An 18,244-nucleotide genomic window follows, 5' to 3' on the forward strand; every position below is an offset into this window, starting at 1 on the left:
CTGTAGGTCCCTCCATTTGTGGAACAACATCAAGACGCACACCACAAATAGGAGGAGGAGCTCGGACAAACACCCAAAAGGGTGTACGCGCCAATTGTATATGTAACTCAGCGAGAAAGCAAATTAAAATTTCGGTTCAGGATAGCCACCTTGCTCGGTCCACTTAGCGTATATTCTCCCCATTCTCTATACATAGAGAAAATTATAAGAGAAAAAAATATCGTCAAAAATGAACCTGTGGATATAATTTTTAGTGGATATAATTTCAACGTTATACGGAATTCATTTAGTGTTAATTATGAAAATGGTCTAAGTTAAAAATTTGAAGAAATTACATATAAACATAACTTTAAAATAGCGCGTGACCCTCTTCGATGCTTTTCTGAACTGCATAGTAGGCTGGTAAAATAAATGACAACGAAAACGCCAACTCATTCCGATTTATTTCACAATATATGTAAGTGAGTTGGGCTCCTCGGAACTAATTATTGGTGGTAAATAATTTAGGTATAATACATAATATATATATTGTAATATAATATTTTGGGCCCTAATCGTAACATTAAACTAGCATTAGCATGGATGAAAATTGCTTACTAAAATAATAATAATATAGAGACGTTAGACCACAAATTTTTGATGTCGGGTCATTCCGCTCTACCGAATAACCGTGATTTCGGCTTGATAGAAATGAAGTATCTTACTTATACAATTCTTAATTTTGAAAATGGTCTAAGTCAATTAGAGTTTCAAAAACAACATTTTCAGGTGAAATTCATACAAAATTTCATATTGAAAATAAATTTCCATTATTCAAGACTAAGAAAATTATAAATTAAAATGTCGCAAAATGTAAAAAAATTTTTTAAATAAATATCTCGAAACAAGAAATATATGTCAAATAGTTGCTAACAGGTATATTAATAGGTAATCCTTACAACCAATTTTACTTGTTAGCACATTTAGTGCGAAGGATATACTTCTCCTGTGAAAAGGTGTTAAATTCAGAAGCTCATATCCGGAGTTATTGTGTAGCTCAGATTTTGTTAATCACATATGATACCTTACTGCTTCGCTTGAACTTTTACTAGCTTTAAGCGCTGCCTTAGGTTGCAAACACAGTGCACGCTGAGACGAAGACGAAGATGAAGACGAAGCTGAAGACGAAAAACAGTGCAGAACAAATCGTGTGAATTCGCTCGCTCGTACGCATAGTGCGCGCTGTGACGAAGACGAAGATGAAGACGAAACGCAAGCAATCAGCTTCAAACGCTGCTGTACTGAATTTGAAGACGAATCGCTTGCTAGTTACCGTGGCTTTTGTTTGTTTGTTCTGTCTATGCTTTGGCACGTTAATTAAGTTAAGACAGTCGATAAACAAGTAATTAAATGAGAATAAAAGGCATACAACTCAATATATTTTAAATTATTTTTTACCTTAACGTCACAATTAGCCTTTCAGCACATATATGTAATTGGCGTTTTATTAAAATTAGTCCAATTTTTAATAATAGGTGGCTCAATTTTAATTAGAATATAATCAAATGTGCTAATTGTCATTCTGGTATATTCCACAAATTTCTTTTCATCGTGGCGCAGCTCATCATACAAATGATGAAATTCACCAAATGCTTCTCTCCCCAAATTTATAGGGTGTACTTTTTTATTTACTTTTATACGTTTTAATTTAAAATATAAGCTTTGCTCAATCAGCAGGTCATCATCTGATGAGGAGTCCATTGCGACTAACATAACAAAAGCACAACCAATTCGTCTTGCACTGTGCAACCTATTCGCTTACTCGCAACGTAAGCAATTTCTCTTCAGCTTCGTCTTCATCTTCGTCTTCGTCTCAGCGTGCACTGTGTTTGTAGCCTTAGACTGTTTCAGTTAATTGGGGATTTTTTATTATTTTTTCTTTGAATATAAATCCCTAATTGACATTGTGTTATTTTGGACGCATTTTTCATATCAGTTCTGAATTTCAGTGTGGATGCTCTGTTTACTACTCCTTGCCTCTAGTCTCCTCGTACTCCTTTTTCGTCTTCATCCCCGCAATAGAATAACTCTTCAGGCGGGCGCACGTAATTTGAAGTTTCATTATTTATATTATCTGTTATGGTCGCATCATCACCTTCATTCAAATCTTCAAGCCATCCATTTACCTCCTCAGTTGTAGCTTGGCTAAAGACAAACATTAAGTTCATATGATTTTCGTTAAGGCAAAACTGTACTGGCGTTTACGTATAAAAAAACATACGTAACATTTTATGAATAGCTAAAACTCATTTCAATGTAAATACATATTTCTTGGCACTTTATTTTCATTTGGCAGTTTAGTGTTCAAACATTAAATTTATGCAAACTTTTAGTTATATTATTTTGTTTTTAAATAAAAAAACTCACTTTTCTGTCAAACACTACAAAAATTGACGCCATGAATGAGAACGAAAAATCTTTCAACAACAAATTAAAAGACTTCCCTCATAAAAACGCACACTGTGAATCGCTATTCAAGCCTTGAAATGAGAGTAGATTTTTGACAAATTTTCAAAACAAAAACTTTTTGCGTATGATATAACATTAATTGTCATTGATGGGTTAAGGCAAAAAAATGTGGCAAGTCTTTTGATGCTTCAAGAGATTCCCAGAAAAATTAAAGAAGAAGAAAATACGCACATGAATATTGTAAAGTCGAGTGCAAACGAAAGCGCTATTATATTATGGTTACCGTTAATAGCTTCATATTAACCTCAACTGTTGGTTGTATAAGTGCTTTGATGCAATCATTTAAATCCACTTACATACATCTATACTTTCTAACTTACATATTTTACGATTACTGCTGCCAGTGTGTGCCTTCGTAAATGTTTATCTAGAGAAAAGCATCCCTGTACTACTTCTCGTTCATATTTGTAACTACATATGCACACATATACATAAGAATATATGTAATATATGTATATTTGTTCTTTATACACACATACCTACATATGATCCTGACAAACGACCCAGATTTTTGTGTGGTGAAAAATTTAATTTGGCGTCAATTTATGTAATTTCCCTAGCAGCAGCACTTGGTTAGTAAGTCACTCAGTTAGTATACGAGTAGTACTCGTATGCAGTCAGCGAGCCAGTGACTCAATCTCTTGGCAAGTCAGCCAAGCAAACAATGTCAGTTAGTCGGTCAAGTGGGTGCTGTTGTGGTGCAAAAAAGTTGCAGATTGTTTAAATAGCGAATGAGGGCGAAGCGTTGTAGGCGAAAGCAACGTATGTGTATTCGCTCTAGGTTGCTTCGTAGCAGGGAGTTTAAGTGAGTAAACTTGAGTGGGTATGAAATGTAGTAAGAAGTGTATATGGTAGCGTGAATGTGTGCGATGGTGCATGTAAACTCTTAATCTGTCCCGCGTCGATAAATAACTCCTCTTATGCTCATTACTTTGTAGTGCCTGAGCTACGCTTTAAATGCTTTGAATTTTTTTTTAATTCCTCTTAATATTTTTCAACTTTATCCTTAAAGAACTTATTTCGTTCAACGAATTTTTGGAAGTGGTGTGAAATAAGGATGAAGCTATATATTTATCATTTTATCATTTCATCAGTATTTTTAGCATTTACTTGATATTGAAAGATCGCGTTAAACTCAATAAGGACACGGCGCGACAAACCACATCAATATTTTTACCAATTTTGGCTATTTTTTTGTTCTTAATATTCATTATTTTCATATAAAAGCTTAACTTATTGTTAGTCTAATTTTCAAATTTAATACAAAATTCCGCAAACTTTTGTCATGTTTCAAATTCCATGGTTTTTAATTTGATTTCTTAAAAGATTTTTGGCATACAGTTTTATAGTATAATATAAGTGCAAGTTTCAAGTTGCTGAATCATCGCATTCATTTTTTAATTTTTTCCTTATAATTTTGTTCATACACCGAATGTGTGACATTGGACTGCGCCGTCGAATTTTACCTTGAATTTTTTCGAAAAAATATTCATTTTTATGGAGACAAATTTTTATTTCAGTGTCTATGCTTACAAACTTACCACTCTTTGAGATTATAAGCCCCTGTCGAGACTGACAAGAAGGCAATGCATCCACAAAGGGCGAGATTTTTGTACCTACTATTTTGAAATCCATGATTACTTCTTTTGAGAGATGCCATTATACACATATGTACTGACTTTAAAGGAATAATTCAGAAATGGCCCAGATTCATTTCCGAAATAGAGGCAGCAATCGTGAACAGGGTTTAGAGCTATTGCAAGGCCATGCGAGGCAGCAGCATTAATAAATGGGCAAAATCAACTTTTTTCCTAGGCATTGGACCGAAATGGGGGCTTCGCTAAAAAATTAATTATAAATAATGTAATAGCAAGTTATTTGTGAAAACAACTTAAAGAGTTAAAATATGATCGTGATCCGCCTGTTCCATCCATGTAAGTAGTATAACTTTTTTGCGTAAGATTATAAGGGGCTTTCCAATAACAGGTGTTATCTATCGCTATCGAGAGATTATTGACGATTTTGTACGGCCAGAATTGTATGGTATTGATCTGGACAACGTTTATTTTCAACAAGGTGGCGCTACGTGTCACACAAGCAACGAAACCATTGATCTTTTACGGGAAAAGTTTCCGGATCGTGTTATCTCTCGAAGAGGTGATCACAATTGGCCACCGAGATCTTGTGATTTAACACCTTGTGACTTTTTTCTTTGAAGCCACGTGAAAGAGAAGGTCTACGCCAACAGATCAGGGTCGATTCCAGACCTCAAAGATGGAATTCGTGAGGCTATCGAGGACATAGGGCAGCCACCTTGCAATTGAGTTATGGGAAATTTCATGAAAAGGATATTGTCCTGTAAGCGTGGTTGTGGTGGTCATTTGTGTGACCTTATTTTCCACTATTAACGGCATACCTTCCTCTTTATAATGAAATAAGCATCCGAACATTTATATTCAAAAATAGTATTTTTCTTTGAATATGAAAATAACACCTCTTATTGGAAAACCCTTTATTACAGGTGCTATTAAAAATCAGATCTTCTAAAAATTAAAAACCTTACATATAATTTAAAAACTTTTTGACCGAAATCAGTGTTGTTGTAAAGGGTATTAAATGTCTGTTTCTGGGAATGAATAATTATATGCTTTACAATTACTAATTAGTACTCGTAATACTATTGAGTGCCTTATTAATATAGAACAAAAAATTGCCTTTACTTTAATATAATATATGTATAACTTGTTATCCAAAAAATCAAAACACAGAGGTCAGAGATCAGAAGTCAGTTTTGTGTTATCAAGAAAATATAATATTAAAAGTGCTTGAAAAGGTCACAATTGCTTGGTGAACTTCCCAGCCAAGTCGGATCACTTAAGTTGTGTGTGACCTCGCGTTAATAATCGCCAATTTTGTTTGTTTATTCGTCGATTGTCTGCTTGGATCCGATTAATTGTTAATAGCAGACCTATCTCTGCTATTAGGTCCAAGTTTAGTTTTTGGCGTGATGTAAGTCGCTAATGATAGCTGATTCCATGCCAGCTCCACTAACCACACAACAAAACCTTCTTGACCGTTAATTCGGCTTCTCACTAATTTGCGCAACTCACTGCAATATGACCAAACTCCTTTTCGGCTGTAATTTTTATATGCTGCTCATTTTTCACTGCCGGTTACCATTTCCTCTTGGAATGAGTCGATTCGATTAGAGTTTCAGCAAAGAATGGAGAGTTTCAGTTCCTACAAAAAAAAAAAATCTTTTAGACAAATTTTTGCGGCACTCGTATATCGAACCTCTCCTTGAAACCTTCATTATATGTATAAGTATATGGCGGCCGCTGTAGTTGAATGAGTTGGTGCGCGACTGTCATTCAGAATTCAGAGTACATAGGTAAGAATCTTCGTTAAATACCAAAATGAAAAAAAAAGTATTTGCTAATAGCGGTTGCCCCTCGGTAGGCAATGGCAAGCCTCCGAGTGTATTTCTGCCATGAAAAATCTTCTCATAAAAAAATATCTGCCGTTTAGGGTCGGCTTAAAACTGTAGGTCCCACCGAAATAGGAGCTCCTCCTCCTATTTGTAGCATGCGTCTTGATGTTCTTCCACAAATTAAGGGACCTTCAATTTAATGCCGACTTCGAACGGAAATTTTTTTTGTATGAGGTGCTTTACTTTTTCTTCTTCTGGCAGAAATACATTCGGAGGTTGGCCATTGCTTGCCGAGGGCGACCGCTATTAGCAAAAACTTTTTCCATCATTTGGTGTTTCATGCACGGAGATTCGAGCCTGCGCTCTTCCGAATAGTAGTCACATACCAACCCATTCGGTAACGACACGGCCACCTAAAACCTTCATTATTCATTGCAATTAGTTTCAAACGATTTTCTGGCTTATTTTCAGTTAGTAGGCAATGTAATATGTGGCCTCATTTTGAACTGAGTTCACGAATTCCATGATTGTATCAACCCTTTTGACGGCTGTATTATCGGAGTGAAATGGTTAATAAACAGCACATACTTTTTACTAATTACTCCGACCTCCAAGTTTGTTGGAACTTGTGGTGGTACTGAAGAATATATCGGTTTTCCTCTTTTCTAACTTGGAATACTACATCCCTCAAAAGGCCAAACACAAAACTCTCAGAAAATTCTGTTTTAAGCAAAATTCCACCTACGAATAGTGATGTAGTAAAGGGCCTTTCATAAGACGCGCTTATAAGTTGTTTTAAAATAGAACACGCAAACATTTAAATTATTTCACTATTTTTACTCAAATGACGGCTCATAGAAATTATATGTGAAAAACTACATAATTTAAATGCCCTCCATGAGCGCGTCTACAGGCTATCATACGACAATTTTAAAGGACTCGCTTATACAGTATCGCATGAAGTTCAACAATCTCGATCTACATTCGGATCAGCTCTGGATTCGTTGTTGGTTTATACACATAGACCCTGTTTATCTCACTATTACGTGAAATTAATCGATCGGGCAATAATGCCCAGATGCGGCAATTTTGTTTGTTGTGGCTCAATATTAAATATTTTTAAAATTTCGCAATAATACAAAACATTTGAATTTCTGATGTGAACTTAGATTTCTTTACTTATTTTTTTGCTCGGTGTGAAAAATTTTGACTTTTTCTATGCATGCGTTCGCATACTATACACTCTCAACTTTCCATTTGCTTAGCTTAAATGAGCCATGCTTTTGCGGGGTGTGTTGGTGAAAAATAGTGTGTTAGTAAATGTAACGCTTTGTTGGAGTTTTTTCCTCCTCAGGCCAACTTGGCCGTTTGGTGAAGTGCTGCATTTTCGAGGAAATTGAGTGCTCTCTCGGGCGACCACATTTACCCCAGCTCAAATTCTGTTTGGCAAAAGAACAAGAAATAAAAATAAAAAATTAAAGGATGTGGAGTGAACAAACATGTAGTAGTGTGATATTTTGTTTTTTTTTTTGTTTTGCATTTCCTTATATTGGCTTTTGAGACTTTTTTCTTGCTATTGCTAATTCACTCATACGTTCGGTTGTAGTGTACTACTTGGAAGCAACAACTATTCCGGCGTAATGTAAGGTGAGTATTCGCTTTCTTAGCAGCGGGAAATTTTGGTGCTGAAATGCATTTTGCTACCTCCAGTCAGTTGCAAATGTGCACATTAAAATGTTAGGTTCAGATGTGTGCACGTACAGGTTTACGTGCTGATATTTATGGGAACAGATGTGTATGTATGTATGTTTGTATAGTACGTGTATAAGCACATAAAATTGGGTAAAATATATTGTAGCATAAATTTATATTCGTAGAACCAAGGATGTTTCTCTTGTTTTGTGTGGTTGTTTTTCAGTTTCATTAGTGAACTTTTGTTTATTTTAATGGTTGAGAAAGTATTTGTGTGTTTTGATTCGAAATAATACACTTGGGAAACGTGAACACATACATGTATACGCGTTGGGTTTAGTATTTGGAATAATATGCGTAAAGAAGTGTCGCTATTTAATTTTATGCTTGTCTGATTTTATATTAACATTTAAACAGAATATCGGGGGAATATCAATACCCCCTTTCTAAAAAAAAGAAACAATTTTCAGGAGAGAAAAAAACTGTTTTGACTGCTATATTTAAAAGTGCTGAAGTTATGAAGTACGCCCCCAAGTCATGAAAATTCATTAATTGTTTTATTTTTAATTCGTTTTATTTTCGTTTGTAAACCAAAGAGGAATTTTTGTTATTGCTTATCATATATACAAGGTGACCCAAAATCATCTAATTTGGTTTCTGAATAGCTTTTTACAAAATATAAAAAAAATCTTTTAAGTGATGGAAATCTTCATTTTGACATTTACGCGCTCCATTGCTTGTGTGTTTCTATACTATAGCTGTCTATTGTAGTTCACAAGTGTCAAATATGATTGACGTATCAGGTCAGTTCAAAAGTTCGTGCTTTTTTTAAAGGTAGTTTTAAAATTAATAAAAAATATGTTTAAAGTATTTATTAATCAATAATATATTTTCCTTCATTAGTTACAATGTCTTCCCAACATTTAGGCAAATTTTTAATTCCCTGCTCAAAAAATTTTTTGTCCTTGAAGACAAAATACGCTTCAATATCCCTTTTTATAGCTTCTTTTGAGGAGTAGTTCTTGTTACTCATATGGCCATATCATTCAACATGCCACGCACTAACTTTACTCTCTGATTTTATTTGTAGTAATTTAAATCGACAACAGGCGACGATATTAGTCAGTCTAGATTTGGAAAAAGCATTCGATACTGCTTGGGTGGAAGGAATCTTATTTAAAATGTACAGGAACTTCAATTTCGAAAAAAATCTTTGCATAATGTTCTATAGTTATTTAAAAGAGCGATCATTTTATGCTAATGAAGGTATATTTAATTCTTTGACAATAAACGTTAGCTCAGGTGTGCCACAAGGTTCTTTTTTGGGGCCAATTCTCTATAACATCTTCTTAGCTGATTTCCCTGACTGAAAATTAAGTTCCGAAATTAATAATTGCGATATTAAAGTGCTCACATACGCAGATGATATAATTATATTGGGATCTCACCAATGCATAACCAAAGCCAATGAAGCCGTTAACTCATACCTAAATGAATTAAATATATACTTTCACAAATGGAAGCTAAAACTAAACTTCAATAAAACCGAAACAACTATTGTTAAAGGAATACGTAAAAACTTATATCCAAATGCTTGTAAATATGAGTCTCAAATTAAAATAAATGGATGCAACATAAAATACAAAGAATAAATTAAATACTTGTGCATAATTTTGGATAGCAAATCCACATGTATATTTGATTTTGACAAAAGCAAAAAAAAATGTTCTTGCTATTGTAATTTAGTAAGAAGGCAGGGCGGACTATCGAACTGCATTAAAATAAATATTTACAAACAAATAATTAGACCAATCATATCTTATGCTCATCCGATTTGGTTCAATATTTCGTCGAACCAAATGGAGAGACTAAGACGATTTGAACGATATGTTTTAAGAATTTGTAGCGGTCTTAACCGCCAACCTTACAGAAATGGTACTTTTCGGAAAAGAGTGCCTAATAAAAGTTTATATGAAAAATGTAAAATATCACGCATAGACTTTTTCTTAATGAAATCGTCAGTAAGATTTGTTGATAAACTGACATTCATATTGTAGAAAATGATTTATCAGTCATTTATCATCAAATATCTGTCAAAGGCAAGGGAAATATCATTACCTCTAACAGAAAAACATTTATCACCAATATATTTATATATATATATATATACTAAAAAATAATAATATGTTACATAAAAATAGTAAAGCAATATATTATCATAGGCGATACAATACTTACACCTTCAACGATGAAAATTTAGTTTATAACATTGATCAATTTATAGCCAAATAAATTATAGAAGTTTAATATACGTTATCTCCTTTTTAAGCCCTTTCTGGGAGAATATAAATAAGTTTTAAAATTATGCCAAAGATATTCCAAATAATATTCATAACCTATTGTATAATCAAAAGAAAAATAAGTTTTAAACTCCTAGATAAATACAAATGTATGTTAGGATAATGCTAAACAATCTAATTTTATCATAACTTTGTAAACTCCTATGTTAAAATGATTTCGGGCAATAAATGAAATGAAATGAAAATGGGATTGAGGTCCACGGAAAAGGTAATAATTACAAGGTGCAATATCCGGAGAAAATGGTGGATGCGGCATTATCTCCCATCCGAGCTCGTTCAGCTTGCCTAATGTTTGCCTTGCGGTATAAGGTCTTGCGTTGTCGTGGTGAAACAAAACTTTGCGTCTATTCACTAAAGACGGTCGATTTTTTTAAGTGCCCCATTCAGGTTTGATAGCTGATGTCAATAATAATCAGCAGTTATCGTCTGGTTTGGTTCCAGAAGTTTATAATAAACAATACCGGCCATATCCCACCAAATAGACAGGAGAATCTTCTTGTGGTGAAGGCCATCTCTACGGGTCGGTTCTGGTGTTTCACCTTCATCTAACCATTGTCGTTTGCGAACAGGATTATTTTAAAGGACCCATTTTTCATCACCAAAAACTTTCATTTGCAAGCCGTTGCAGCAGCTGAGAACACATATTCACTCTCTGCTGAAATTTGGCGACGGTAAGTCTATGCGGGACCCATTTTCCCAGCTTTGAAACCTTTCCCAACTGAACCAGATGCCTGTGAACTGTTCCATGGGATAAATTTAACCTCTGAGCTATCATATCGACTGTCAAATTTGGCTCAGCTTCCACGAGTTCGAGCAAGCCGTCGGCATTCTCCACGTCGCAGTTACCACTTCGGAATTTTGAAAACCACTTTTGCGCAGTTCTTACACTCACGGTCACGGTCCTCTCCGTGAACAGGGTTTATTTCTGCAGCATCAGTTGTTGCATTTTTACCACTTTTATAAAAAAATACCAAATATGCCTCTTATACTCGTTCGAAGATTCCATTTAATTTTTTAATAACACGTGCTTCTATCCGCGATTAAAAACACCTGTTTAATGCTTAGTATATCAAAGAAAATATAAATGGTTCCGTTATATTCCGCGAATAATTTTTTGTATGCAAAAATCGTACAAAAGTGAAATTATGGGTAAAATACGCACGAACTTATGGACTGACCTGATAATTCTTAACCATATAAGCGACAAAACCGACCACATACTACGCAAGCAAAAGGCTGGGTTTAGGCCAGGGAAATCTTGTGTAGATCAAAGAGATTTGAATTATTGCAGAGCAAGTTAACGTACTGTAGGAACCCTTTCACTTTGTTTTTGTGGACTTTGAGAAGGCTTTTGATAGGATGCGACATCAAAGTATCTCAGATGCCCTCAAGCGGCGGAGTGTTTCAGATAAAATGTCCAATATTATTTAAGCCCAATACTTGAAATTTAAATACCGAGTGTTACACGATGGGGCCTTTCCGAGCCTATTGAAGCTGTCTTTGGCTGAGCTCCTCTTCATATTTGTGGCGTGCGTCTTGATGTTGCTCCGCAAACGGAGGGACCTTCAGTGCATATTTAAGCCGACTCCGAATATCGGATATTTGTCATGGCAGAAATACACTCGAAGGTTTGCCATTGCCTGCCGAGTGGCGACCGCTATTAGAAACAATTTTTTCTACATTTTGGTGTTTTACGGTGATTCGAACCTACATTTTCCAAATGGTAGTCACGCACCAAACCATCCGTCGATCTACGACTTTGATTTCTTAAAACTAAAATCGTCAACAAATCCACACGTGTGATGCCAAATGACTTTCAACCGATTGCCTCGATTTGTTTTCCGTCTACGATGGCGCTACGTGCCGCACAAGCAACGAAACCATTGATCTTTTACAGGAAAATATCAAAATAACACCTCTTGTTGGAAAAACCTTTTCTTAAAACTCTAGAGAACAAAAAGTTGCTAAATCAAATTACGAAAATCGAAAACTGACCATATGGATCACCAATTGGGCTGGTGTGATGTCAAGAAAATCAGTTGATATAGTTAAATTGGCAGAGAGCAAAGTAACGGGACCACGATAGGCTACATCTCGTTATTCTCTCCATCAATATTTAGTACTATATATACTTGTATAAGGAATCAGAATATATCCCATAATAAATATAAGAGCTATAAGAATTTTAGTATAATCAACTTGTCAATAAAATATTACCTTGTAAACATTTGGATTCCGTTTCGAGTCTGTTAACGCATCAAAGACTGTGTATAACTCATTCAGCATTTTAACAATTTTCATAGCACCCTCAGCATCTGTATTTTCAGCACAATATTTGCTAAAGCCAACGATGCCGGAAAACATCAGTGTGACCGAATCATAGCTGTGGCATAAAAATAAAAATAATATAAAAATTTAAATGTAATAAAGTGAGACAATGCGTACAGAGTCATAAATAAAAATATTTTACGTGCAGCAATTAAGCGAATTAATAAATTACCGTTTTGGGGGCACTGGACGTTCATGTCGCAACTCATTGGCCACCGATTTGGGTAGCACCGAGTAGAGAAGCCTTAAAAGAAATAATATTTATGTTGGTGCTTAATTCAATTTAATTTTGATTTATTTAATTTTTTTCAATTATTTCATTCCATAATTTATTAATGATGATTAATGATAAGTGGCATTTAATTCAAATGGTTTCGCATACGCTTCTATTTGTTTCCCCTGCCACTCACCTATCCGTTTTCTGTTTTTCACTCTCCAAATCCCTGTAGGTTTGCTGCAGCTTGTCAGTAAGTAATTCCAAATTTTTTGTCAATTTATATTCTGCTTCGAATTTTTCCGAAAGCAGCACCAAATCTCTTGTGGCATCATGCAGCGGCACGTCCGAAATGTAAAGTCCCTTTCTGCAAAGGAAATGGAGGGAAATATGATAAAATAAGTACAAAACTTCTAAATAAATAAAAAAGCGCTTATTTTTACTATTTTTCTTTTGTGGTAGTTTTTAAAATTGTTGTGAATTGTATAGTAAATATTTTAATGGGCCACTTGCAGCGAATCGGCGTGACGCAGGTGAAAAGCGCGGCTGCATGCAGAAATAAAGGTATAAACAAATAGCTTTGTGAACCACTCATAAAAACCGTTTGCAGATTGTCGAAAGTGTTCGTTAAACATTGGCTATTTGAACGCAATGACCGCTTTGTGAATGAAATGCGCCCTCTACCTTTCACTACACCGCTGAGTGACCGACCAACGCATTTTTTCAACCTCAAACCAATTAAAGGTTTTGGCGTGAGGCGAACCAGGAAATTTTACTACCATGCTATTGTTATGTTTGTTGTTGTTCTACTCACAGATGGTGCGCTGAGCTACAAATTTAGCATATTACACCATATCCGTAGCTTCTCTATGTGTGCGCATTGGTGTGTGTGTACGTTTGTTTTGGCTACACATTTTTAGTTTTTTCTTTCATACTGCCCAGCAAACATAAGAAAAGATATTTTTCAACTTTTGATAAACCTTAGTTCACAGGTTAACTTTCAGCACTTCTTATGAATTCAAATCTTATTCCTCAACATGTGTCGAGCTTGAGAAATATTTGAGCAATCATTTCAGTTTTCTTCAGCACTTATGCAGGTGGCGCAAAATTAATCATCCAATTTGGTCCTTAAATAACTTTTTTACTAAATAAAAGAAAATGATTTGGGTGATGGGCATCTTTCTCTTTGTCTGTTTATGTACTGCAACTCTCTGCGTACGACGCCGTTTGCAAAATTAAAAATCTTTCGATAGGCTAATTAATTTTCTTTGCAATTTAATTTTACAGACAGAGTTTTTATCTATTTGAATTTATATAAAAAAAAAAATAAATAATTGGCGCGTACCCTTCTGTTAGGTGTTTGGCCGAGCTCCTCCTCCTATTTGTGGTGTGCGTCTTGATGTTGTTCCACAAATGGAGGGACCTACAGTTTCAAGCCGACTCCGAACGACAGATATTTTTAAGGGGAGCTTTTTCTTGGCAGAAATACACTCGGAGGTTTGCCATTGCCTGCCTGAATTTATATAATTAGTTCAAAAAAAGCGCCTGATATTTTGGTTGGGAGGATACGTTTTTTTGTTCCTACATAGATTTGATTTTTTTGTAAGGTTGCTAAATGCGCTTTACAATTATATGTAGGTCGAAAATGGTATTATTTTTTTCTTTTTAATTTAAAAGTGTATACAAGTAATTTTTATTCAAAATAATTTATTGGAATCAACTAAAATTATTAAAACAAAAAAATATTTTATTTTATACCTCTTTGAGGTCAATTAGAGATCGACTTTTAAATTCTCAACTGGATAACTACGAAAAGTCTCCAAAAAAGCACCTTGAAAGTTCAGAATACTATAATCCGCTTATTGAGATGCTCTTGAGAGTTAATGCTGAAGATTTAAGAAAACAACTTCATATCAAATGCAACTCAAGATGATATCAATAAAAAGGTTTGTTGGGTGCAGTGCAGCCGTTAAATTCTCGTTTACGTTTTTTGTTTTTGTTTACGGTATTTACGTTTATGGTTTAGTTGAAAACAATTTTCAGCAAATTGTTGAAGCATCTGCCGCTTTCTCAAATACAATATTATTATTAGCCAAGTATTTATTGCTGGCAAAATAAGCTTCGCTTTATACTCAAGCGAATTAGAGGCGAACAGATTGAAAGACGTATAATACATTTTATTTTGACAACCAACGAGGAAAAGCGCATCAAAGTAAGATTTCTTTGAATACTTGGAATTTTAGTAGCCATTATAATGATGATGAGTGGTGAAAAGATTTACGATAGTGGTTTTCATCTAACCTCTCTAATGCTTCGCTTCATTGAGTAAATGCAAAAATATGTATGTTTACAGTAAATTTGTATAACGAAAATTAATAAAGCTTATTTAGCTTTGATGAATATGAAATAATAATAGTTGAGCGCTAAGGCTTCCCCTCGAATTCGTGGCGAGCGCCATTCTATAGATGGAGAGCTTCCAGTTTTATGCCACAAATGGTTTTTATGAGCAGTATTTGTATGCTTGAAAAGAAAGTTCGCTATTACCTGCCAATGGACTATTGCCATTAGAAATACCTTTTTCCATTACATGACGTTCGTAATCGGCCAAGTAATCAAAGAGATGTATGGAAACTGCCATGAATTAAATAATGAAAATGTGAGGCAAACAGTTCTGAACGTTTCCCGCTAATTATTTTTAATGAGCCATATCTCTCGTTACGCACATTAGGTGGTTTGTTACATCATTTCAAAGTGAAGAGGGAAAAAGGTAAAATTCTGAACTCTTTGATACACTACGACGAAGGTGAAAAGTTGGTAAGCAATTGGAAGAAAATCATGTATACTATGAGCTGCTTTTATCAACTCGGATCTCCACCTTTAACAATTAACCAGATTGAAGCAGGCGATCCACCAGAATTGGCGAATAGCAAGACTTGACTGTCTCTTGGTATAGAAGGCCAAGCCATACAAACGTATTCAAGCGTGTATACGAAGCTTTGAGATAATGGATGAGAGGTTCTATGGCATGCGAAGTATAATCCCAAAGTTCTCCAAGCTACCAACATCTTTGTAAAATTCTCATTCATGCAACAAAACTTTCCTTAAAATATGTATGCTTGTGAAAATGAGCTGCCTAAGTTTTCCACAGACTCTCTGGTGGAGGAATTAAGTTTGAAATATAAAATTTCTCGTTAACAGGGAGGAACCGCATGTGGTTTATTATTTATGCGGGCTATTTAGTTTCGATGTCGCAGTGGACGGGCGTATATTCTTCCTTTAATGCATACAGATGGTTTTAAAAAGATGGCGCCACGCTGCACACGGCCAGAGAGACCATGACGATACTGCGTGATTTCTTCCTCAACTAACTGATAAGCCGCTTCGATGACATCCAGGTCACCCGATCTTACTTTTATGGGTAAAGTTCATGATGCACACCATATCAACGCTAAAAGAAAAACCATTTCCGAGGTTAGCGGCATCCTGACACCACTTTTCCAGCAAGTGGTATTAAGTACAGAGGCCAAATTCCACGAGTGTAACCGACGTAGGGGTCAAAATTTATAGAAAAAAGTAAAAAAAAAAATTAAATCCGCACTTGTCTTCTTTGTAATAGTTATTGAAATAAACTTTCATCATTAGTAATTCCTTTATAATTCAGCTTTTAACTGCTGCTTCTGCCACCGGACATCCTGTACTAATACGGACAAGGAATTTTTAAATGGTGATATTCCATTTTCTCCAAATAACCGAACAAAAACTGTCGATATTTTCTCTAGATTCTGTTCAATCTTTACAATCAGAGTAGCTGCATTGCACGAAGCCAAAAAATCAACCAGCGCCTAATTTGTAGCGGCAGTAAGTCGCAAGTAAACAGCATGCTGTAGAAAACTTTGTATAGAATTGATAACAAGTATCACCATTCCTGCTTAGACTTGAGTTCTTGTGGAAATCTGAATGTTTATCCCTCAAACTCATCATGTCTCCAAATAAAAACTTGAGAATTGGCTACACACTGAGGACTCATACTGCAGCTGTCTAATGCATAAGTGTTTAATATGACCGACGTACAACGTCATTTGCAAAAATTAGAAATCTTCCGGTAGAGTGATTAATTTTGTGCCACCTTGTATAAATATCTTCTCCAAATATGTTTTTTAGCTTCAGTTAAGAATATAAGTATGCTAACGGAAAAAGTTTTTTTAGTAGCGGTCGCGCCTCGGCAGGCACTGGCCATGAAAAAGCTCCACATAAAAAAAAATATCTGCCTGAAGGCTAGAGCTTCAGTTTAGAAGTGGCATAATTATTTATTACTATTACACTTCGCAATAAATAAACTGCTAATCAAAAGGACCCGATTTTTATCTAAATTGGATAGTCCAACTTGAATCTAAGCCCAACATTGAAATAATTAAAAAAATTAAAAAGAGCATTTTTAATTCCTCACATGTGAGTGAAAAATAATTTTTTTGAGTAAAATACTACCTAGAGATTTGATATTTAGCACTCGGTAATATATAAATTGAATGCCAACATGCTCTGAAGAGTTTGTCTTCTATCTCTTTTCAATGCTAGCAAACGGCATATCTAAGATGGCACGAGATTTTAAAGTAATCGGCAAAGTGAGAGAAAAGCTGCGCTATGACATTTAAATCGAGTTCACGGTGGACAGAATACAAAAGATGTGATGTACGTTAACCGATTCTCAGGAATCTGCTGATTTTCTGACGCAACAGGGGATGTGACAGTAATTGGTTTAGAACAGAGGCCGGCCAAAACTCAGTTTGTGTTGGTTATGCATGAAAAAAATCATCACAGCCGGTACTCATGTTAAGGTCCAATGGTGGTTAGTTTTGCTTGCTTGGTCAATACCTGTTAAAAAGTAATATAACAATATTAAAATCTATGTAATGAGACCAAATGGCGGCTTTTCTTGAAGCGCTTGAAGTACGGTGAAATTTTAGCGGTTTTGACATTATGAACTGAACATCCGTGCCTTTCATTTAATTTGATTTGTTTTGGCTCCATTTGTAAATTTTATGTTGCAGACAGAGTGGGAGCGAAGCTGAAGACGAAGTTAAAGACGATTCGTTACTGCTACGAGTAGTAGCTTGGAGCAGTAGTAAAAAAAGAAATGTTAAGTGCCCTCTGTAGTTGGAGTAGTAGTAAATAACTTGGAATCGGCCGAAGTATTACTTGCGAGTTTTTGCAGGTAAGCAAGTAATAAAAAAATAAACTAAAATACAGCCTGCCGACACCGGAAAAACCCCAAGAAATCATTGGTTTTTACAAATAATGAGATAATTAGTGCATATTTTACCTGTCCGAAATAGATAAAAATGGAAAAAGGTTCGATGCCACTGAATTATCGGCGAGCGCAACCATAACAGTAAACATTTAGATTTGTGTTGTGTGTCTGTACTTTTATGTGCATTTTTACTATTAAACGAAAAATTGGCAATATTCTTTCAGAGCTTCTAGTTAATAACATGATTCAAAAATGTATTATATTTTCCGAGTCATCTGATTGTTATGACAGCGTTCAAAGCTCCCATTTGGCCATATAAGTTATTAAAGCCAAACAAAACAAGTACAGCAAGCTTGGTCAGCCTGTATTGAGTCAGCACTTTTTTACCGTCTGAGCAACATCTGATTGGAAGACCTCACTTTACACATTTTGTTTCCATTTCATTCGTCTCTCCCTCCGTCAGA

At 35.0% G+C, this 18,244-nt stretch overlaps 1 protein-coding gene across 3 annotated transcripts in view; it reads right to left on the reverse strand.

The window, feature by feature from the left end:
• The window catches only part of LOC128854757 (guanylate cyclase soluble subunit beta-1), an 88,258-nt gene that overhangs the window by 33,311 nt on the left and 36,703 nt on the right, over positions 1–18,244 (reverse strand). For 2 of the 3 annotated variants that reach the window (XM_054089127.1, XM_054089126.1), the window contains exons 9-11: positions 12,729–12,899; positions 12,491–12,562; positions 12,208–12,373 (exon numbers count right to left, since the gene is read on the reverse strand). In XM_054089127.1, coding sequence (XP_053945102.1) covers positions 12,208–12,373; positions 12,491–12,562; positions 12,729–12,899 — 409 coding nt within the window. Of the gene's footprint in view, positions 1–5,488; positions 5,749–12,207; positions 12,374–12,490; positions 12,563–12,728; positions 12,900–18,244 lie in introns of those variants that run through there. The other variant, XM_054089128.1, reaches the window with a different exon arrangement.

The sequence above is a fragment of the Anastrepha ludens genome, chromosome 2, assembly GCF_028408465.1.
Source record: "Anastrepha ludens isolate Willacy chromosome 2, idAnaLude1.1, whole genome shotgun sequence".
In the NCBI taxonomy this organism is placed as follows: Eukaryota; Metazoa; Arthropoda; class Insecta; order Diptera; family Tephritidae; genus Anastrepha; species Anastrepha ludens.